The sequence below is a fragment of the Pteronotus mesoamericanus genome, unplaced genomic scaffold (genome assembly GCF_021234165.1).
Source record: "Pteronotus mesoamericanus isolate MK-2021 breed Mesoamerican mustached bat unplaced genomic scaffold, CSHL_Meso_final contig_263, whole genome shotgun sequence".
NCBI classification, from domain to species: Eukaryota; Metazoa; Chordata; class Mammalia; order Chiroptera; family Mormoopidae; genus Pteronotus; species Pteronotus mesoamericanus.
In genome coordinates this window covers 573,500-595,696 of record NW_026555112.1, presented here as the reverse complement: position 1 = coordinate 595,696, position 22,197 = coordinate 573,500, and the positions used below count along the sequence as shown (strand labels likewise).

Sequence of the window (22,197 nt, the reverse complement as noted above, 5' to 3'; positions counted from 1 at the left end):
TCCCAGTCAAGCCCGCATATGAGAAAGATGAAAGAGTCAGGGTATTACTCAGTGACACATGGGCCCTTAAAAGACATAAAAAAAAAAAATACAGATTCTCTTAATGGACTAATAGGGCATCCAGGAAAGATGTGGGAAACATATGGGCCCTGTCTGACCTGGAGAGAAGGTCCCCAGAGATGTTGGTCAAGAAGAGAGGAAAAGGTCCAGTTGCTGTCTGGGCACTTCACTCACAAGCAGCTCTGAATGGGGAGAAGGAAGATGAAATCTGCATCACGCTAGACCCCTGGCCCACCTTGCCTGTTTCTGCCTGACCTCGCCGCCCTTTTTTATAAGGTCAGAAAACACGCGAACCGCTCTGGTGTGTGCTGAAGCCCAGGAGTGTGGATCTGCGAAACGGCTGCTGAAGACCAATGGTGGCTGCTAGGGCACCGCCCTCCCCTGCTGGTCATTGGAGTTTCCACGGTGACCGCTATACACAGGGCTCTGTTGCCTCAGAGGGCCGATAGGCCAGCCCTAGGGAGCAAAGGCCATGACAAGCCAGTCCTGAGGGGCGAGCACCCCCTAAGCACCCACCACATCCCAGGGCATGGCTGTGTCTATGAGCACCAGTGTAGGTCAAGGGGACGGAGGCGGAGAGGGAAAGATGAGCCGGATGTGAAGGGAGCAGGGACTAGCAGTAAAACAAGAGTAGGACTGGGACGGCAAGGCTCTGCTCGCCTCTTGCACAGAAGGGCTGCAGAGGGTTATACCAGGGGGAGTGGCTTTCGCAGCTGGTGCCAGCAGCTCAGCCCCGTTTGGCTGCTGCCCAGCAGGGGTGGGGGTACGGGGAACACCTCCTGCATGCCCAGCCTGTTCAAGATCCCCCCAGGGGGCAGAGAGCATCGTGGTTAAACTCGGGGCTCCCAGAATCTGGGCCTGAAACTTACTAGAAGGGCAACTTTGTCCATGTTCTTTTGCTGAGCTTTCTTCAGATGTGAAATATACATAATCCACCTCCGAGGCTACGAGTGAGGACTGAACGAAGTCACTTCTGTGAAATGCCTGGAACACTGCCTGGCACAGAGGGGCGCCACCTATAGCTCTGAGCTGACCCCATAAGCGACCCCTAGGCAAGCCTCTCAAAGCACGGCAGGCTCGTGGGCCCTTCACCCACCTCCGCACCCTCCCTCGGCCCTGGGTCCAAACCGCTCCTACCTCTGCCTGGGTTAACCTGCGCTTGCCTCCCCACTGGTTTCCGCGTTTGCTCTTGTCCCCTGTTCCGTTGCTCTTGTCCCCTGTATTGACTGCCTAGAGGCGCCTAACAGCACAGGCACAGCTCAGAGACAGTGTGGGTGTGGCTCCAGACCACCACGACAAAGTGAGTATCCCCATAAAGCAAGTCACACAAATTTTTTGGTTTCCCAGTGCCTGTAAAAGTTCTGTTTACACTATTGATCTATTAAGTGCACAATAGCACCATGTCCAAAAAACAATATACACACCTTGACTGAAAATACTTTATTACTAAAAAATGCTGACCATTAGCTGAGCCCTTAGCAAGGCATCATCTCTTTGCTGGCAGAGGGTCCCGCCACGATGTGGGTGGCCACTCACTGATCAGGGTGCTGGCCGCTGAAGGTGGGGGTGGCTGTGGCAAGTTCTTTTTCTTTTTTCTTTTTGTGTCAATTTCTTAATATAAGACAACAATGAAGTTTGCTATATCAATTGACCCTTCCTCTCAGGAACGATCTCACCATAGCACATGATGCTGTTTACTAGCATTTTACCCACAATGAACTTATTTCCAAATTGGAGAGTGAGCAGCAGGGGACCCTGAGGAGGTGGGGGGGGCCTGGAATCATCCAAAGAGCCCACTTCTGGAAAACAAAACCCAGGCACATGGGTCCAGGGCACCAGGTGACTTTCTTCTACAGCATCTTCCTGGTTCGCACTGCCGGCGCGCTAAGACTTTGTCCCAGGGACCGAAGCTGCTCTTCCAGGGCCCCCACCCCAACCCTGGCAGCTCCCAGAGGGTCTTATTCTGAGCCCAGAAGGTCTCCTAAGGTGGAGACCTCTGTTCTTTGGCCTGCTTCTGAGCATCACCTCTCTTGAAGCCCCAGGGCACCTGTTGGGTAACACCTCTTTGAACAGTCACTTGGAAGGCTACCTGCCCCCCACCATACACCCAGAGGGCTGGACCTACGGCGAGTGTTGGTGGCTGGCTAGCTGTGGCTTCCTTTCTCTCTGGCTTCCTGGCACCCTTGCCAGGTGGGCCTCAGCAGGCTCGACCTGGCGCGGGACAACGGGCGGCTTCCTTTGCCAAAATGAAATAACAAAGCGGCCTCCCCAGCTGGCGGTTGCTGTGGAGGTTTCTTCCCTTAGTGTGTCCTAGGGATCTGCAGGAGGTGGACATGTGAGGGGTGCAGGGCAAGGATGGCAGCCAGGGAGAGGCGGGCAGACACAGTGACTCGGAGAAAGCCACGTTTATTCCAGTGTTGGTGGGGGAAGGAGAGTTTTACCCAGCAATTCTAACCCTTGTTAGTCTCCTTGGCTGAAGAGGTACGAGGCAGCCGCAGGCGACGCCAGTCACTAAACTGGCTGAGTTGTGGGTGAGTGGGGGAGAAGCTCAGTGCTCAGGCCTTCTCGCCCTTCCACTGGGACACACGGGTCTCCGGCGGGGCCCGGTGGAACCACTCGAACCAGGAACCATCGTAGATGGCCACATCGGCCTTGCCACAGAGGTAGGCAGCCAGGGCAATGTGGCAGGCGGTGACACCCTTCCGGCACGTGGCAATGAGGGGCTTTGCAAGGTCTACCTTCTTGGCCTCGAACATAGCTCGGAGCATTTCTGGGCTTTTCTCGAAGCCATCCTCGGTCAGGAAGTCCATGAACGGCATGTTGACCGAACCGCGGATGTGGCCGGGATCCAGTCCTGGGCAGGGGCAGAGGACAGAAGGAAGAACAGAGTTAGGAAGGCATGGGGAGGGGGGCGAATGAGGCCTGGAGGTGGCAACCAGCTGAGGCTATAAGGATGGGGAGCTTCACAAATAAAAATAATGTCTTTGCCCTTCTCAGAGCTCAGTTTATTCATGACTTCAAAGTGCCCCCTCCCCGCAGACCTGCCTTGACAAGGTGCTGTCCAAAATCATGCCTGCTTGAGAGGACGGAGATTCGAGTCTCAGCCCTACCATTGACTAACCTTTACCTTGGGCAAATCGCATCATTTCTCTGAACCTGTTTTCTCATCTGTAAAATGGGCTCAGTGGTGCAGACCCCTATGAGAGTAGGGTTGTTGAGAAGAGCAAATGAGAGGATTAATGTGAATGCTATGTGCTGTGTCAACTGCTGAGAACACAGAGGTGAAAGGGAGAGGCTCCGCCCCATCCTCTGAGAGCATGGCCTAGCAAGGAGGATGCATGTTAAATACTCACAAGATCCATTAATATTAATGGGACTGCATTTTACAGATGAATACACCGAGGCCAGCAAAATAAAATGGCTTCCCTGAGGCCACACGGAAAGGTACGGACAGACCCGGGATTACATGAAGTCACCAGGTTTTACGGTAAAGCACACTGCTGTGGAAGGAGGCTGGTGTAAGGCATGAGTTCAAATCCCACTCTGCCATTTACCAGCAAGGTGATCTTAAGCAAGTCACCTCTCTGAGCTCAGTTTCCCCTTTGGGTAAATGGGAACGAGAGTGGTCACGCGCATCAGGGCTGTCGTAAGCAGGGAAGCGCTGAGTACTAAGATCGGGCCTCCCCCCTCGGATGCTGCGGCTCCCACCACCTCACCGCCCACCGCAGAGGGCGGGTGAGACACGGGCAGCATGGTCTATCTCTCAGGCCTCTCCTAGCCACATGGAGAGGCTTAGATGGAAGCAGGATGGGGGTCTAGGCTGGCTTGGAGGCCCATTCCAGAACTGTCTCTGCGCCCAGTGAGTCTGCCAAATTTGGCTTCAGAAAAGCCAGCAAGTTGGGCAAAGTGGGCGGGACCAGGGCCAGGGCTGGTGCCCCCCGCAGGGTCAAGGCCTTGGCCTGGCCTCCAGCATGGCCGGGCCACTCTTCCCTTCCTCGAGCACCCCACGCCCTGGCCGACTGGGAGTGGGGCCCAAGGCACGTGTGAGTGTCTCTTTGCGCTCCGACGGCAGGAGCAGGACCAGGGTGGGCGGCGGTGGGAGAGGACCCCGGGGCAGAGTCGCCGGGGCAGTCACGGGGCGCTGTGCAGCCAGGCAGGCCCCGCGCCTCTGAGGTGTCTTCTCCCCGCCTGCGAGATGGGGAGACGACCCCACCTATCTCACAGGCTCACGGGGGATGTTAGCTGCTTCCAAAAGCCCCTAATGACCCCGGGCACACAGGAGGTGTGCCGCCATGCCAGCGGCACCCATTCCTCCCGCCCAAGGTCAAAGAGGATTCCGCAATTTGCTGGCACGACTCAAGGCTTCCTTTGACGAGACGTCTGACTTACAAAATTATAGCAATTTCTTCCCGTGGTAATTTCACCTTTTTACCTGGGAATTTTAATCTAGATTGAATATGTGCTAACCCTGCCAATGAGGAGCAACTCATCTGTTGACTTCAAGGGTGTTCTTTGCCTAGAAACCTGACGTTAAAATAAATGTTCAGCACCCACGCAGTGGGCCAGATTTGGTGCATTTAAAAGCACAAGCCTTCGCTGAGCCCTGAATGCTGTTTTTCTTTCCCCGATGAAACAGCTTCATTGTTTTCCTCTGATTACATAAAAGGCCCCTCTTTGGAGTGAAGAAGTCGGGGAGTTTCTGTGGACCCCCCGCCTCCCACACTGGGCAGGCCCTGAGCTGGCCATCTCTGCCATTGGGGCTCAGGGCCTGGCTGAGGAAGTTGAATGAGCAGGAACTGCCTTCCTGAGTGGGGTGCGGGAGCAGGGGGGATGAAACTGGCCCAGAGCACGTTGGAGAACAGCCAGCAGGAGCCCAGAAGGTCCTCTGCTCCTCTCCTAAGTCCAACTCCAGCTGCAGGCTCGGCTCCTCACCCACGCTTCCCCAACGAGCATGCCCCTATGCTCCTGATGCTGTCTGGCATCAGGCCCCAAAACAAGGGGTTCTCAAGGACCGGCCCTAAAGGGGAGCCGGGCTCAGAGAGGTGAGGAAATTTACCCCAGGACACACCGTACAGGTGTGTGAAGTGAAGTGAGGTCTGTCTGACTCCAAAGCCCGTGTTCTTTAACCACCCTGCGCTTCCCTGGAAATGGTGCTGGGGTGGCGGAGTGGGTGAGACAACCTCTCATTCTCCCTAACCGCTCGCAAGTCTGGGACTTCGCGTTCCAGTTTGGGCCAAGAAGACGCCAGTCAAGTTTGCGAGGCTACTGATAGGTGTGGCTTTTCAAAGCCAGGTAAACCTGTTTGGCTCTTTCTTCCTAAAGACACCAGGGAATTCAGTGCACGTGGCCCCAGTGACTGGCCCCCAACCCTGGCCACTAGGAGGCATCGGCGGGACCCCCCCGGCCCGCCTCTGACTCTGGCCCCCAGACCTTCAAGGGAGAGACAGAGGCAAAGGGGCCCCAGGATCCCATAGCCACACCACAGGGCTGGGCCCTTTCTTCCCCGTCCCCGTGGTTGCCCACACACAGTAGTCTTGGGAAACGCCCCGCTTTAATGCCTGCAGACTGGGGTCAAATCTGGGTCACTCTGCCTCACTAAGGAAGTCTCCGCTCCCTCTCCCCACCTGGCTCCCTCTCCCCACCAGCCGAGTGGGACCAACTCCAGCCCGCACCTGCCTCCCCATGCAGGGCTGCTGCCAGTGTGGAGGAGAGTAAAGGGTTCTGCAAAGAGTGTTCATTGCGGGTCAGTATCCTCCCTCTTCAGCCTCACTCCTTCCCCCACAAGGGGGCAGGGAGAGAGGTTTATACAGATACCGAGCTGGATCACTTCCTACCTCTGCTTTGTCCCTTCCCCCAAGCCCCTATAAGGATTCAGGGGTGAAGGGTCTTGCTCAAGGCCCCACCGAAGGGCCACACCAGGATATAAACTCAGGCGTCTGGCTCTCCTGTTGCTTCCCTTACGGCCAGGACCAAAGGCACTGGGGGCACCACGCCGAGGCCAGAGGGGGCGCTGCTTGCCTGAGTTGTGCAGGAAGCGGCTGTCAGGTTCTAAGGCCCTGCCTCCAGCTCCTCGTGGGCGAGCCGCCTTCCAGGGATGTCCAGGGCCCACCACCCACATGTCCCTCGGTGTTACATCTGGACTGCCTGGCCCCCGGGCTGCCTCCCCAGGCCCACCCCAAGTCGGCGACCAGGAACTGGGCAGAGCCTCATGTGCCCTTGTGTCCCCAAAATGTCTTGTACGGAAGGCCTCTTAGAAAACGAGGCAGAGTAAGTGCCACCTCCGCCATGCCTTTCTAGATGGTCCTGGCCTTTGCCAGGTTCCTGGCCCTTCTCAAAACACCCTTCCAGCCACTGCTGCACTTAAATGAATGCGCCCCCCGGTGGGAAGGGCTGACATTACTCTTCTGGTTTTATAGTAAAGGAACCCAGAGAAGCTGAGCAACTGGATTAAGGTCCCACAGCAAAGGAGGGGCCCAGGGCTCCAGAAAGGAGGAGGTAGAGAAGGTGGGAGCAGAACCCCAGGGTGGGGGGCAGGGCTGCTGGAAAACACCAGGCCTCCAAAGGGCACAAGCTTGTGACAGACAGTTCCCCCCTCCCCAGCCCCCCGTATGAGCCTCAGGCTCCTCATCTCTAAAATGGGAGTGAGGAGCCCAGGCAGGTGTGGCTCCGTGGACTGAGCACTGGCCTGTGAACCGAAAGGTCACCGGTTAGGTTCCCAGTCAGGGCACATGCCTGGGTTGTGGGCCAGGTCCCCAGTTGGAGGCGTGTGATGTTTCTCTCCCTCTTTCTCCCTCTCTTTCCCTCTTTCTAAAAATAAATAAATAAAATCTTTAAGAAATAAAAATAAATCAAATAAAATGGGCGTGAGGAGGCTGAGTCTGGGATGTCTAAACTCTCCCCTCACTCATTCTCGGGTGCTTCGGGACATGCTGGAAAGCAGCTAGGGGAATGGGCCCACATTCCTCTGCCAGTGGCAGCTAAAGACCTAAGGAGAGAAGGTGTCTTGAACCAAGACCAGCAGGGGGCTGCAGGAGTTCCGTGCCAGGAGCCTCTGGAAGGTGCCAAACAAACTTGAATTGTCAACCCGGGACCTTCAGAGAGTAAGCAGGGCCAGGAAAAAAAAAACACACACACGCCTGGAAAAAACCACAATGGGGACGGCAGAGCCCTGCACTGCCCTGACTCGTCCACTAACTAGCCTTGTGGCCTTTGGCCCGTCCCTTCCTCTGTGCACCTCAATTTCCCTTCTGCCCCATGAGGGCACCTTGCAGGCCCTCCAGCTCAAAAAGTGTTGGGAGCAGCTTTCAGAGTTCTCTTCCTCGGAGTCACAAACAAGAAGAGATGTTTTTCAACAGGTCAGGCAAAATGTTGCACAGGAGCGAGGCTCTGCAGAGGCGCCCTGGCTGAGGACAGGCCAGCCCGGGCCGCGAGCGGCCCTGAGAGCACTGGGGCGCCCACCCAGCAGGGGCGATGCCCGAGGCCTGTTAGGAGGTTCTAGAACTCTGCATTTCCTCTCCTGAGACCATCCCCACACCCAGCAGGGTAGAATCCTCCACAGGAGAGGGACAAATCACATGCCATCTCCCTGTGGATGCCTGGGGCAGGGGGAGGGGAGCTCCCTCCTGGCCCTGCAAGGTGGGGGTGGGCAAAAGGGCAGGGCATCCCGGTTTAGATCGCTGGTTTGCACTGGGCAGCATGGGATCCGAAGCTAGACTCTGCCCCTTACTTGAGCCAAGTTCTAACTACCCTGGTACCTCCATTCCCTCCCCTCTAAAATGGGGATATTAACCTTATTGGATGAGACAAGGCAATGTTGAGCACTCAGCATGAGACGGCAGGCACTGTTACAGATCCGTGGACAGGCTACAGCTGTTTGGAAAGGTCAGGGGGCCTGGGAGAATGGCAGGGGGTGGGGGGGGGGTGCTGTTGGGAGAAGGACATTGTTGATGTCTCTAAGGGTTTCTAAAGAACAGAAGCTAGGTGTCCCTGAGACGCTTCTATGCAGTGAGTGACTCATGTGTTGCCTCAAGGACACACCTCTGGGAATGTGGGGCAAAATGCTGGGCAAATGTCGCCTGGGTGTGGTTGTGGGTCACCGGTCACCTCTGGTGAAACCGTCCCTTGCAGATGCTAGATGGCCAGTCAGCAGATGACTACAGGACCACATATGCAGGTCTGCATGCACCAGAGCTGAAAAGCCTTTAGGTTTGGCTCTATCCTCTCATTTTACAGATGGAAAAACTGAGGCCTACATAGGGGTACTGCAGGCAAAACCTGAAGACAGCCTACTCCCCATCCTTCCATTGGGCATTACTCCCCAGGAAGCATCCCGCCCACTGGGACACCTACCTACAACATCTGGCTCCGGCTCGGTGCCCAGGTACCGCCCTTGGGACCGGGAATCCACCAGCTGGAACCTCTTAGATTCAAGATTCTCCAGCACCTGCTCATAGGTCTTGAGCAGAGAGCGGTCAAGGGTGGCTTTGAAGACTGCGGGCTCTGGGTGTGAGGGCTCAGATGTCACCGGGTGGCCCTCCTTCAGCCAGTTCCGGAAGCCACCGTTGAGCACCGACACCGTGCGGTGGCCAAACACGCGGAACATCCACCAAACCCGAGGTGCATAGAAGCTGCCCAGGTTGTCGCCATCATACACCACCACGTGGGTGTCATTGCTGATGCCCAGGCGGCCCACGTAGTCGGCGAAGCCCGCCTCGCTGGGCAGCATCATCTCGTAGGGTGAGGACTTGTCCTTGCACTCCTCTATGTCAAAGAAGGAGGCGCCAGGCACGTGACACTCTAGGTACTCTTTGCGCGCATCCCGGGTGCCTGGTGAGTACCAGGATCCGTCCAGTACCCGCAGGCCAGGCCCCAGCTTTCCTGACCGGACGGACTCTGCCAGCCACTTGGTGGAGACCAGCGCCCGGTAGAGCACCTGTTGAACCATGGTTTCAGCTCTGCGATTCACCTGGCGCGGGTGGGAACCGGGAGAGAGACGCGTATGAGGACCGTGTGTTCAGCGCGGTGGGACCCGGGAGAAGCTTTTCCCACCGAATCCTCCAGGGTGGCGTGCTCTCAGCAGCCCAGTGGTCTGAAGCGTGGAGTGCGGGTTCCCAAAGGAAAGCCTCTCTGCTCCGCCCCTCCCTGGGCCCCCCTCCCGGAAGACGGTGTGGCAAGAGGTCTGAGGTCTACAAGGGGGAACTGGCCCTACAAGCTACGATACTTGCCCTCGGGACCTTGCAAGAAAAGATGCCCAAGACAGGGGAAGATTGCATCTTGGGCTTCGAGCCCCCTTTCCTGGGAGGGCAGGAGCGTAGGTGCGTGGGGGAGGGTTCGCTGCAGTCCCGCACCGCCCCTCTCCCTCGCGCCTCTGGCCTCGCTGTTTCTTGGCAGCCGGGCTCACCCGCCACCAGAATGCCCCAGTCCGGCCCCAGTTCGGTGTCCTCTGCCCCCGCTGGGTCAGGGGATCCTGGGGCATCGCACCCGCCCTCGCCACGGGGTCCCGCCCCTAGGTCGCAGGTGGCCCGACCCGCGGCTCAATCCTGAGCGTCCCGGGCGCTGGTCGCCACCCCCACCCCACCGAACTTACTCGCCCTCTCCGCGGCCCTGGCTCCCGCCCCTGCACGCTGGGGAAGTCGGTGTTCAAACCCAGCCTGACACTCCCCAGCAGGCCTGAACCATAGCGCCGCCGCTCACGGGGGTAACGTGCGCCACCCGCCTCGGTCCCGCGCTGCCAGCCGTCCAGGCGCGCCCGCCTCCGACCACCACTCCGCGCGCAGCGTGTCCCAAATCCCCAGAGACCGGCCGGGGACGCCGGGAGGCACCGGGGCGGCGCGGAGCAAAGCTCGGCCGCGCAGGCGTCCCCCAGGCCTGTCAATGGAAGGCGCGGGCAACAGCGGCTCCGAGTGGCCTAGGCGGGGGGCTGTGCCCGAGTCTCCTCCCTTTGGCCGCAGGTTGGTGGCGAGAGGAGGGGACAGCTGCGGGCGCGGGGAGGGGGCACCTTGCGGCGGGGCCTATGGCTGAGCCCGGAGTCCGAGAGCCCGAAACCGGGGTAACTGCTGAGGCGTCCCGCTTGAGTGCTTTAGGGGGAGGCCGATCGTTGGGGTTGGCGGCGCAGGGTCCCTTGCGGGGCCGGAGCGGAGGAAGGGCCCGCGGTCTCGGAGGGGAGGCGCACCCTTGGGTTTGCCTTAAGCCTGGCTGTTTGTAGCGCTCGGGACGCCCAGAAGGTGGGGTGGGAGTGAGTGGCGGGTGGGCAGCCTGGATGGGGGAGGGGGACACCTGGTGCTACCAGAAACGACAGGAGGGAGGGAGGCGGGACTAAAAAAGCCTGATAGGCTAGGGAGAGGCCAACTGACCCAGAGGTGCCAGGAGGAGAACATGGCAAGGAACTTGCTGGAGCGAAATGAAACTAACTTGTGTCAGGGCCTGCGTGGAGAGGCACTTTTCTCCCAGGGTGTTGCTTAGTTCCGACAACCACCCGGGCCGAGAGGACCGGAAGCTTATTTAAAGACCTGAGAGAAAAGTTGTGCTGTTTGCCTTGGGAGCACCTCGTGTAGCTGAGGTCAGGCAGCGGGAGGTCAGAAGGTCACAGGGCACGGGTACCTTTGTTTACCTTGCCAATCTTAAGGCCTTATACTTTTAAAAATAATTGCCTTTGTTTTTTCACTGAACTGTAAGTTTATGTACTTTAATTTTTCATGGCTGTGTTTAACAACCAGTGGGCATAATTCCTGAAAATCTAACAACTAATGGGACCGCACTGGCATACTCAGCTTTTGCATGTGCTGTTACATATGCCTGGAATGCTTTTCTTATCCCCTTTAAAATATTTGTTTTATTCTGAAATAATTGTATTCTTGCAGGAAGCTGCAAAAAACCGTACTTTGATAAGCATTTATCCAGTGACACCTCTGAGCTTTGTGCTCTGCCGTGGGGGCAGAGCAGGTTCCAGGAAGGACAGGGCTGGTGAAGTCCTTGAAGAATGCCCGTCTGAGAGGGACCCTGCTCTTCCAGGGCCCATCCGATGGCGGCCCGGGGTTTGCACTTCCCCCAGAGGGGTGTTCACACTCCTGAGGCGGGCCAGGGGCGGTCCTGTCCATCCTGGAGTCCCTCACTCCCAGATCAGCACCCAGCCACACTGGTCCAGGCCTGCCCGGCACCCAGGGGCCAGAGCCCGCCCGCCCTGTGCGGCACACGCTGCCTGCTCTCCCAGGCCCTGTACCTCCCAGTCTTTTAGATTATAGATTTGCAGCTGTCCTTTCAAAGGCCACCAATGAGAATAACTGTGAAGAAACAATGGGGTTTTTATTATACTGTTTGGAATGATGATGAACACCAGTCATCACATGCAGTGCACATATAGTGCATCACCGTGGCCCTCTACATTCATGACTTAATCTTTGCTAAAAGGCCCCATTATAGGAAATAGAAATGGCCCTGGCCCATGTGGCTCAGTTGGTTGGAGCATCATCCCGTAACTGCAAGGTTATGGGTTTGATTCCTGGTCAGGGCACATATCTAGGTTGCGGTTCCATCCCAGGTCCCATGCAGTCCTGCACACACGGTCTGTGGTCCAGGTGTGTACAGGACGCAACCAATCGATGTTTTCCTCTTGCATTGATGTTTCTCTCTCCCTTTCTCTAAAACAGCAAAGAAAAAATGTCCTTGGGTAAGGATTAGGGGGAAAAAAAAAGAAAGAAAGAAAGAAAGAAATGGAAATGATGGGCCAGGAAGACAAACTTGTCCATCCTCAGCTAACTTGTTAAGCTGCAAGGTGAAATTTGTACTGATTCTTTTCGCTCTAAATGTATCCTTAAGAGGAAAAAAAGGAGGAGCCCCAAGAATGGTGGGGACCAGGGGCTGTTACGGTTCACACATTGGTTCTCAAGAGGGGGCCACCACATCCCTCAACATCACCCATCACCCAGCTGCGTTGTAACCTGCAGACTCTGGGATGGCCCTCTTAACCAAAGCCCCCTTGGCAGCCTCCACATCATGAAGGTCAAGCTCCCTGGGCCCTTGAAAAGGTCAAATCAGTTTGGATTTCCCCTTCTTGCAAGGAAGTCTTGCTGAGCAAGTGGCCCCTCTGGGCTCCCACTAAACTCCAGCCTTTCCTTAGGTACTTTGTTTCTCAGGCCAGCCTGTGGCAAGAGTTTCTCTGTATCTGGTACAGGGCCTGGCCCTGTGGGCCAAGTGGTTCCTAAAAGTCCGCCTGCAGGGAGACTGGGGGAGGGGGCTGGGTATAAGGTAGCACGCTGTGGGCTTTCTTAGGCCCTGCTCATCGCTGAGCTCGGGCTGGGGAAGGAGAGTCCAGCCCCGGGAATTCTGGCTTCAAATCCTGAGGTTGCCCAAGACCTGTTGCAGTGCTTAGCTTGTAAACTGGCCCAAAGAGCCTTCCTCCAGACTCTTGTTCTCTGCCCACCCACCCTCCCTCTTCCTCTTCGTGGCAGGACTGTGGGGTCTGGTGCAGATGTGAAGGCCGTGCCCTGCCCAGGGGTGTGCAGCTGAGGGGCTTGACCTAGAAGCTCTGCCTCCACCTTGAAGCAGGGGCGCCTTTCTCTAATTTGCACAGGGGCCCCTAGTGGACTAAGGGCTGCGTGCACATGGGGCTCAATGCGCTGGGAGCTGGGAGCGCCTGGGCTTGGGAAGGCTGCCAGCTACTGTGTGCTCAGCTGCTGGCCCACAGGGAAGAGGAGGGGAGAGGGGGTGAGGCCCTAAGTCACTGTTGCTGCTGCAGCAACAAGATCCAGAGAGAAAGCACAGGCTTCAAGGGGCAACATCTCAGCGCCTGTCGGCAAGGTCCGGATTCTGGAGTCAGACTGCCTGGTGTGCAGTCTGCTGTCACCCCTTCTCAGCGGTTGACCGTGGTCAAGTTAGTGCACTTCTGTGAGCATCGGTGGCCCCCTTTGTGAAACGTGAGAATAATGCCAAACCTCTTGAGGAGGCTCAGCAAATAGTCTAGACTCCAGAGCCTACTCGCATCCTGCTGTGTTGTACTGTGTTGTGAGGATTGAATGGGGCACACAGCGAGGGCCCAGAGAATTCCAGCTACTCTTCCTATTCGGCTGATTATGTAAATGTTCATTGAACGAGTTCCAACGGAGACCCTCCTCGGTCTGCAAGCTAGCTGGGTGCATCTAGGGAGGGGCTAGGGCTTTTTGCCGCCCCCTGCCCTTACTTTAAAGTGCTGGGAGGGCTTTCCCCTGCTTGGGCCCTCTCCCTGTCTCCCCCACTCTTCCGCCACAAGCAGCAGTGAGGGGCCCTCCTGGCTCCCTCTAGGGGTCATGGTCACTTGGTCACTGTGCTGGGTATATATCCTGGCGGGGGAGGGGAAGAGAAAACCCAGCGATATAAGTCTGCACCAGGGTTCACCACCTCTGACTTTCTGTGTTCTCTGGACTCTGCCCTCCCCCGGCTCCACCTCCCCCAACGGCCTCGCCGCAGACCCAGCCGCAGGCAGGCCTCTTCCCAGATTCCCTGCTGACACCCTCCCTCCCTGTCTCCCAGGCCTGCTGCCCCAGTGCCGCCGCTGCCACCGCCATGGCCCCGCAGCAGCTCTTCCGTGCGCTGGTCTCTGCGCAGTGGGTGGCGGAGGCGCTGCGCGCCCCGCGCGCCGGGCAGCCCCTCCAGCTGCTGGACGCCTCCTGGTATCTGCCCAAGCTGGGCCGCGACGCGCGCGTCGAGTTCGAGGAACGGCACATCCCGGGCGCCTCCTTTTTTGACATCGACCAATGCAGCGACCGCACGTCGCCCTATGACCACATGCTGCCCAGTGCGGCGCACTTCGCCGAATACGTGGGCCACCTGGGCGTGGGTGCCACCACCCACGTTGTGGTGTACGACGCCAGCGACCAGGGCCTCTACTCTGCGCCACGCATCTGGTGGATGTTCCGCGCCTTCGGCCACCACACAGTGTCCTTGCTCGACGGCGGCCTCCGCAACTGGCTGCGCCAGGGCCTGCCGCTGAGCTCTGGCAAGAGCCGCGCGGTGCCCGCCGAGTTCCGAGCCACACTGGACCCCACCTTTGTCAAGACGTACGAGGATGTCAAGGAGAACATCGAATCCCGGCGCTTCCAGGTGGTGGACGCCCGCGCCGCCGGCCGCTTCCGGGGCACCGATCCCGAGCCCCGAGATGGTAACAGCGCTGACCAGAGGGCCTGGGAGGTACCCTGGGGCGGGAGGGTCAGGCGCGCCTTGGGCACTGCCCTTTCTTTTAAAGGACACCGCCTGGGGTAGGGACCCAAGGTTTGGTTTCTAGCCACCTCACTCTCTGAGCCCCACTGGCTTTATTTCTCAAATGAGGGCCGTTAATACTTCTCCCCCCAACCCATACTTGGGGCAGTGACTACCTGAAATTTGTTGGGAACACAGGGTGCCCTGTATATGTGTGAGAACCCAGTACTGTGGGTTTAGGGTCACTGCAGAATAGGTGGCGTGGGGGCAAGCCCAGTCTGGGAGAAGTGCCAAAGAGATGCAGCCTAATCCAGTCTGTGCTATCCCTGTGGGTGACGGAAGAGGGACTGACAGTTAGAGGCTGCTGCCTGGCGGGGGGGGGGGCGGGGGGCGGGGGGGGGGGGGGAGGGCCTTCTGCCTGGAGCTCCATTCTCCAGGCAAGAAGCCTGCAGGGAAGCCCCGTAGGAGGCTGGGAAGGGTCTCCACCAGTGGGGGAGTCAGCAGCCACTTGGTGTGAGCTTTTTAATGATCCATCGAGGTGTCTGTGTCACCATAGAGAAGAGGAGGAAATGGAACCTTAGAATAGCGATGTTGCCGTAAGTGTCAGGAAGCAGCCTGGCCAGGTGTGGAACTCCTGGAGTCCTTACATTGAATGTCAGCAAAGGGCCAGTAATTCCCCAGCCACTCCTGTGCCTACATCATGGGGGGGAAGTGGGGGCGGGGGGCGTAAGGAACTTGCCGCTTTCTCCAGGAAGCTCTCCCTGAGTGGCACCCCCGTGCCCCCACATTGGAGTCGGAGCTTCTCTGTGCTGGCAGAGCCGTGTGGGCTCACCCTGCCCTGGCACTGTTTCGGATGGCCCGAGGGCAAGGCTGTCCTTGTTCCCAGGGCGCCCTGAAGCTCCCCCAGTAGCTGGCACAGAATCGATGCCTCAGAGAGGTTTGGCAAATCCAGAAGGTCTGTGCCACACAGAACCTTGCGGGGCAATGTTGACATTTGGTCAAACCATATGAAAACTGGTATCCAACCATTTTTAAGCGTACATAGGTGGCAATTTCATGCATGTCAGCTGGATAAAGGATGCCACCTTGAACCTTTGGCATCCTTCAGTCCAGCCCCTAGGGAGTGGAGTGGTGGGGACAGGGAGTGAAGCAACAGAGGACGGCCAGCCAGAGCCAGGCCTGGGTTCAGAGCCCTGCCCCGGCCCGCGCTGGCTGTGTGACATCTGGCAGGCAGGTCACCTATTCTCCGAACTGAAGCTTCTGCACGTGTGAGGTGGCAGCTAAGCATGGAACTTAAAGGACGTGGTCAGCAGCAAATGTCAAATGGCAGCAAGAGTGTGAACACTCTGCTCTGTGTTGGCATGCATGGCATGCGCTCGAGAACGGGAAGTGATATGATTACCATGTGCTTCTCTGGTTGTCCTGCTCGCTTCAGCTGTGCTCGCACACCCCTGAAATGGGAGATAATGAGGTAACACCAAGCAGGCCTGTTACCTTGCTGGACTGAGCTGATATGTGTCAAGGCTTGCTCTAAACCAGTGCAGAACATCCCTGTCGCATCATCCCCAGTCCACAGCCCGACACCTGGCCAAGGGCGCCTGTAATTGGCCACATGGTCCCAGCAGGGAGGGGAAGCCTGCTTTGCTGGGTGGGGTTCAAGGCGTGCGGACAGCCCCACTCTGGCAGTAGCTAACCTGGGTTGAGAGCTTCTTCTGTTGCTTTGCTCTGAGCTATTCTCTCTGACGTGTCTCTGACTGACCCCGCTTTCTGCATCTGTCAAGTGGAACTGCGTGACACAGTCCAACCTCGCCTTGGACTCGAGCGCTAGCCATACATGAAGTCCCGAGAAGAGAGAGTGACATGGGTCAGCAGCTCCCTGTGGGAGTGTCACCCCACTGCAGGGGGAAACTGAGGCAGAAGCTACCCTAGAGACCAAGGGGCTGTTAGGGTTTATTTTGTTGCAAATATCAGTCCTTGGTATGAAAATGGGAGTATTAGCCACACTGGCCTAATCAGAGGTGATGAGGACAAATGTCCAGTGGTGAAAGCGAGTCATGTGTTTGGGAGCCCTGGGGAGGGTGGGGGCAGGGTGAAGGCACAGCCCTCTACATGAATGGTTCTCTGGCCTTGCCCGTGCGCTGCTCGCTGCAGTCCAAATAGTCTTTGGAAAATGGAAGCCTGATTTCCCCTTGCGGTCATGTCAGAGCTCGAAGACTTAATCCAGGCCTGCTAAGGTGGTTCCACCTGCCTTGGTTTCCCCTGTGACCTCAGCCCACCCACAGTCTGGGCTTTTGCTGCGATAACCTTTAACCCCTCTCAGCACCATGCTATTCCCTATCCACTAGGAGCCCCTCTGCCTGGGGTGCTCTCAGCCCCCATGGCCCAGACCTGGCTGAATCCTACTCACCCTCCAGGGCCTTCTTGAAGACCAGCCCCTCCCTCCCCGGCAGTGCTGCCTAATGGTTAGCGCAGCGGCCCTGGGCCTGCGTGCCCGTCCTGACTCGGACAGGTTCGTCTGTGTGCCTCAGTCTCCTCATCCGTACAAAAGGCAGGGCAGTCGATTCCTTGCCATAGAGTTTGGGGGAGGACTAAAGGAGAAAATACAGACGGAGGACTCAGAACAGCGCCAGGCACAAAGTGAGCGCCCGGTAATGTCAGCTATTCTCACTCTCTGTGACGTGCCCCAGGCAGCTGGACCTTTTGGTAACACTCATCATGCTTGCGATTATTCTGTTATTGCCCGTCTGCCCTGCCAGATCGAAACTTCTTGCCTGCAAGTGCTTCCCGTTCTAGGGAGGCAGAGGTCTTGTTTATCTTCATTGCCCCAGGACACATAGTCGTCAGGAAACCAGGGACAGCGTGTGGCTCTGCTGGACCCTGAGTCTTGAGTTCAGGTTGCAGCCAGCAGTTTGCTAGAGGCACAACCTTGGGCAGTACTGAACCTTGCCACCTCTGCCCGCAAAATGGGAATATTCACCCGTAAATTGCGCCTGGGCTTCCAGGTGTGAGGACCACGTGAGCTGATGCCCGCAGAGGGTTTAGCGCCCTGGCCACATGGGAGGCTCTCCGGACTGCGGGGCCCTTCACAGCACCCTTGTGTTTGTTCCCTCCCCCTGCTCCCCTGCCGCAGGCATTGAACCTGGCCACATCCCCGGCACTGTGAACATCCCCTTCACGGACTTCATGACCAGCGAGGGCATGGAGAAGAGCCCCGAGGAGATCCACCGCCTGTTCCAGGACAAGATGGTAGACCTGGCCCAGCCGCTGGTGGCCACGTGTGGCTCCGGCGTCACAGCCTGCCACGTGGCCCTGGGGGCCTACCTCTGCGGGAAGCCTGATGTGGCCATCTATGATGGCTCCTGGGTGGAGTGGTACATGCGGGCCCAGCCCGAACACGTCATCTCCGAGGGCCGGGGCAAGACCCGCTGAGCTGGGCAACATGCAACGCAGGACGCTCCGGTGATGCCCAGCCCCCAGCCGTGCCTCGCTGGGCTGTCCTGAGGCTGTTTTCACCAGAAGAGCATTTCCTCCTGCAACTCAGGTGGCGCACGGGGTGACATCCCAGAAGCCAGGAGCTCTTTTTGACGTGTGTGGGTTCCCCGTGGTGGCAGAAGCGAAGGTGGCGGTGGGCTCAGGGGAAGGGGAGCCACCCACCTGGTACTGAGCTGGGCCCCGGCTCCCTTCCGTTTTCTGGTTGAGGAAATAAAACAGCTAACGGCTAAATGCTTCTGACTCTGAGGCTGCCTCAGTTTCCTATGCAGAGGGGGCTCCGCGGAGCTTGAGGGTCTGGGGAAGCTGTCCCAGCCTATGAGCTGTGCCGGGGCCCACAGCCCTTTCATTCATGTGACCAGAGTGCCCCCAGCAAACCGCCCTCCCCCCGATACTGTCGGCGGTGGGGGGGGTCTTCCTTCTGGCTTCTGGGCTATTTAAGGTGAATCTTGCCATGCTATGTATGGAGTCCCACCCAAAGCCCCCAGTGAGTAAGTAGTACACCTCATTTCCAGACAGAGATGGGTCTAAAACCTAACCGGAGGCTGTACCATGCTGAGGCGGCCTGTCCCAGCCCATCGGGATATACTGGACAATGGCTGAGTTTAGCTAAATTGGAGGAGAATCTAATTTTTTTAATTAATTTGGGGGGATGTAATTTTAGACTCTGGGAGTCCACAGATGGAGGGTCACCTCTGGAGCTGCTGGCAGGGCGCAGACCCAAGGGAGGTCCAGGCTTTCTGCTCAAGGAGAACCGCTTCCTGCGGGCTTCCCTCACGCGGGGACTCTGTGCCCCTCCCTCTGTCTCTGTCTTCTGTGCACAGGTGGACAGAGCTGTTTGAGGAGGCCCCAAATGCTCCCCATCAGAGCCTGGGTCGCCCCTCCCCCTCTGCAGCCCCGCCCCCAAGGCACCTGTCAATAGCAAAGGGCCAGAGTCAGCCGGTATTGGGGGGGGGGGGGGGGGGGGCGGGGGGGGACCCTCGCAGGAAAAAAAACAGGGGCAGCGGCTTTCCCAAGGTGACCCAATGGGGTTACAACAGAGCCAGGACCAGGCCTGGATGTCCTGGCTCTGAATTTACTCTTCACTTACAGCCCCCATTGCATTTCCTCTGGCGGTGCCGGTCCCCTCCCGCGTGTGCGGGGCTGAGGGGACCCCACAGAATAGAATCCTGGTTTCCCGAATAAGAGCTCCAAAGTAAGCCCCAGCCTCACTGAGCCTCAGCTGCCTCAGCTGTAAAATGAGGTATAATAGGTCCTTTGGAAGAAGGGATTTCAGGCAAGGACCAAGCCTGGGGCCCGGAGCAGGGGCCGTCCTTCTAGCTCAGGGTGTCTCGGCCTCATACGGGAACCGGTGGGCCAGATCACTCTTGGTTTCAGGGCTGGCCTGTGCCCTGTAGGATGTTTAGCAGCATTTCTGCCCTCTACCCACTAGATGTCAGTGGACCCCCTCAGTTGCAACAACCAACACCGTCTGTAGATGTGACTAAATATCCCTGGGTGGGTGGGGGGCAGGGCAAAAATCACTGGCAGCTGAGAACCACTGCTGTAGGACCACAGCAGTCGGGAGCAGCCTAGACGGGGATCTCAGCATGGAGAGAGCCCTTCCCCTGGAGGCTGTGGGAAGCAGCCAAGAACCTTCCTTTTGTGCTGGTTTCAGACAAGCCCCGTTGTCTCTCCCAGGAAGGTCCCTGCCTCTCCAAGGAGCAAGGTTTTTCTGCGAACACATGGGAGCCTCGGATCTGGCTTCTGTCTCCACTGTCCCATGCAAGGCTGCCTGATCTTAGACACATTTCTGGTTTTATTTATTTATTTATTTTAGAGAGAGGGGAAGGGAGGGAGAAAGAGGAAAAGAAACATCTATTGGTTGCCTCTCGCATGCCTCCAGCTGGGGATCTAGCCCACAACCCAGGCATGTGCCTTCACTGGGAATTGAACCAGCGACCTCTCAGTTTGCTGGCCAGCGTTCAATCCATGGAGCCACACCAGCCAGGGCTGTATCTCTGAGCCTTGGTTTCTTCATCTTTAAAATGGGAGTTAAATAGTACCTTCCCTGAGCAATATGGGAACTGAATGGGAGGATCCACAGAAACTTTTTAGCTTCTTGCAGGGCACAGAGTAAACACCAACAGTTTCTGTTACTTTTTAAAAGACTTACTTATTCAGCATGTTGAGTGCCTCCTATACTCTCAGAATTGGGGGAGAGGGAGCAAGGAAATTGAGAAGACGAGCTCAGAGAGGTTGAGTGATTTGCGTAAGGGCACACAGCTAGTTCAAGAGAGGAATTTAACTGGAGTTAAAATCCTCAGGGTAGGAGCTTCTCCAGTGAGCCTTGCCTGCCTGTGGTGGTTTTCCAGATCTCAAGATCAAGGGAAGACGGAAGTGTAACTCAGGGTTGGGAACACATGTGACAAACTCATGTAAGGTGGCCAAGAGTCTCCCCAGCTCCATGAGGAGACACCTTGAGCTGTGGGATATAAGCAAGGGTGCTCTCTGTTACGCTCCCTTTGCTCACCCCAGTCCACCCGCCCAGCCAGGTGCCGAGGCTGGTCTGAGCGAGGGCCGGTCCTCCTCCACAGGTCTGGACGCGTTCAGAGGAGCCCTGCCCAGAGACAGGAGAAAGGAGTGGAGCCGTGCCTTCTAGTATTCTCAGAACTTCCCTTTAGCTTTATGGGTGAGCCCTGAGCTCCTCCCTGCCTCCTAGAAGCCTGATTTCCCAGAATAATTAACCATGCACATCCACTGCGCCAGCGCCGTTGCAGGCGGGAGCTTGCAACAGCGGCCGGGCTGGGATGACGAAATTGTTGTCTACTCGGTAAATACTTGCTGAGCACCCCCTCTGTGTCAGGGACAGTTGGAAGTTCCCCAGCCTGTCTAACCAGGTGTAGTGGAACAAGGCCATTCTCTGGGTCGCTCCCTTAAAGGATCATGGCCCAAAGAAGCCCTGCCCCTCACTGGGATCACTTCTGCGCAAGGCCCCAGAAGGCCTGCCTTCTAGACCCTTCCGGTTGGGGCCTCAGTCGTCACCTCTGAAAAATGGGAGGAAACTCGGCCCTGCCAAGCACCCACACACAGGGTGGGTGTGATGTCAAATAAGGTAAAGCTAAAAACAATAAGATGTCACTCCTGGAATAACCGCAGCTGTGTAAGCAGAACGGCACTTTATTACCCTTCACTCACGGCAAATGAGTCACTCTGGAGGAGATGAAGTTTTCAGGTTAACTGACACTTTAGAATTTTAAGCACCAAACTCTTTAACATGTTGAACTATGAGGGGGTGGAACATCGCGTGCTGAGGCCACCTGAACTCCCAGGGGCTTTGTTTCACCACTTCATCGCACAGCGATACCTTCAGGGACTGTTTGCCTCGGCCCTAAATGGCCCCAACGGCTGTACCTTGCGAGGGCTCCGGTCCTTGCCACTCGCTCTCGCGTCCAGCTCCAGCGTCCCCACCCGCTTCGAAGTGGGCGCGCTCGCTCTGGGGGATGCCTCCCATCGAGTGGCTTAACCCACTGAGTTGAGCTGGTGGGGACTCTCAGATCTGGGCCAGCAGCAGCGGGCCGCACTCAGACCCCCGTGCCCACTGCCTGCTCTTCTGTCCGCATCCGCTGACTCAGAGCGCATGGCCACCACGCAGGGGTCACCCATGCCCAGACCTGGCGGTTCTCTGGCAGATCCCAGGTTAGGGCTGGGATGGGAATCCTGGATGGAATCCTGGAGTGGCATTCAGCTACTGCAAGACAGAACTGGGGAGAGGGTTATAGGAGAGAAGTGGGGGTTCTCTCTGGGTAGGGGGGTTCATAAACCCCCCGCAGAGGTACTCTCACGCACGCGTGCTCACACCTGTGTTCACAGGTGAGGACGAAGGGAACCAGAGGTAAACTGATTTATGGGCTAGATGTGCACTCGGGTCCACTTCCTAGGACTCTTGTGTGAGACATGCACTCCCTCTCTTTAAAGCATGTAGTAGCAATCAGCAGAGAAGAAAAGCACAACTGGCTGCAAGCATGTGCCACACTGCAGAATTGCGGGGCTCGGGATGAGGTAGGGGGCCTCCAGGAATGCCCGGGTGAGCTGGGTACCAGGGAGGCTTCCCCGAGCCGGTGCGGTGGGGAGAGCTGTTAACCCAGGGACAGCAGTTTGTGTATACTTTCTTCTCGCCTGTCTCCTGCCGGCCTTTGCTCCCTCTCACCCCTGCCTCCCATAGCCTTTCCCCATTTCTGAACCACGAAAGGCTTAAGCAATCACTTAGACATCTAGTGAAACAACATACACACTTCCTCATGATCCAGCAATCCCGCTTCCGGGAGTTCGCCTTGAAGACACCTTTCCAACAATATGAAAATACTGATGCATAACTGAGTTGCTTATTACGGCATTGTCTGTAATTGTAAAACATTGGGGAGCACCTCAAGGTAAACATACGGAAGAACGTTTGAATGAGCTATGGTCGGATCACACAACGGAGCCCCACGTGGATGT

At 57.2% G+C, this 22,197-nt stretch overlaps 2 protein-coding genes across 5 annotated transcripts; one reads left to right on the top strand and one right to left on the bottom strand.

The window, feature by feature from the left end:
• Window positions 1–2,452: 2,452 nt before the first annotated feature.
• On the bottom strand, window positions 2,453–9,961 carry TST (thiosulfate sulfurtransferase). 2 transcript variants are annotated; one of them, XM_054574519.1, is made up of 3 exons: window positions 9,754–9,961; window positions 8,410–9,025; window positions 2,453–2,914 (listed from the first exon to the last, which is right to left on the bottom strand). In XM_054574519.1, exons 2-3 carry the CDS (start codon window positions 9,002–9,004, stop codon window positions 2,616–2,618), a joined length of 894 nt encoding a protein of 297 aa, XP_054430494.1. In that variant the 5' UTR covers window positions 9,005–9,025; window positions 9,754–9,961; the 3' UTR covers window positions 2,453–2,615. The 2 variants fall into 2 exon arrangements, with proteins under 2 accessions (XP_054430494.1, XP_054430495.1); XM_054574520.1 differs by lacking the exon at window positions 9,754–9,961 and adding an exon at window positions 9,647–9,726.
• Window positions 9,962–9,993: 32 nt separating this feature from the next.
• MPST (mercaptopyruvate sulfurtransferase) lies at window positions 9,994–17,952 on the top strand. Of its 3 annotated transcripts, none has more exons than XM_054574517.1 (3): window positions 9,994–10,010; window positions 13,564–14,191; window positions 17,360–17,952. In XM_054574517.1, exons 2-3 carry the CDS (start codon window positions 13,597–13,599, stop codon window positions 17,656–17,658), a joined length of 894 nt encoding a protein of 297 aa, XP_054430492.1. In that variant the 5' UTR covers window positions 9,994–10,010; window positions 13,564–13,596; the 3' UTR covers window positions 17,659–17,952. The 3 variants fall into 3 exon arrangements, with proteins under 3 accessions (XP_054430492.1, XP_054430491.1, XP_054430493.1); XM_054574516.1 differs by lacking the exon at window positions 9,994–10,010 and adding an exon at window positions 10,031–10,108; XM_054574518.1 differs by lacking the exon at window positions 9,994–10,010 and adding an exon at window positions 11,707–11,830.
• The last annotated feature ends 4,245 nt before the right edge of the window (window positions 17,953–22,197 follow it).

Coding starts and splice junctions, on each gene's coding strand:
- MPST (XM_054574516.1), top strand. CDS start 10,073: ATGGCTGAGCCCGGAGTCCGAGAGCCCGAAACCGGG. Junction 10,109..13,563: donor TCCGAGAGCCCGAAACCGGG/GTAACTGCTGAG, acceptor CCTGTCTCCCAG/GCCTGCTGCCCCAGTGCCGC. Junction 14,192..17,359: donor CGATCCCGAGCCCCGAGATG/GTAACAGCGCTG, acceptor CCCCTGCCGCAG/GCATTGAACCTGGCCACATC.
- TST (XM_054574519.1), bottom strand. CDS start 9,004: ATGGTTCAACAGGTGCTCTACCGGGCGCTGGTCTCCACCAAGTGGCTG. Junction 2,915..8,409: donor GCCGGAGCCAGATGTTGTAG/GTAGGTGTCCCA, acceptor GCCCCTGCCCAG/GACTGGATCCCGGCCACATC.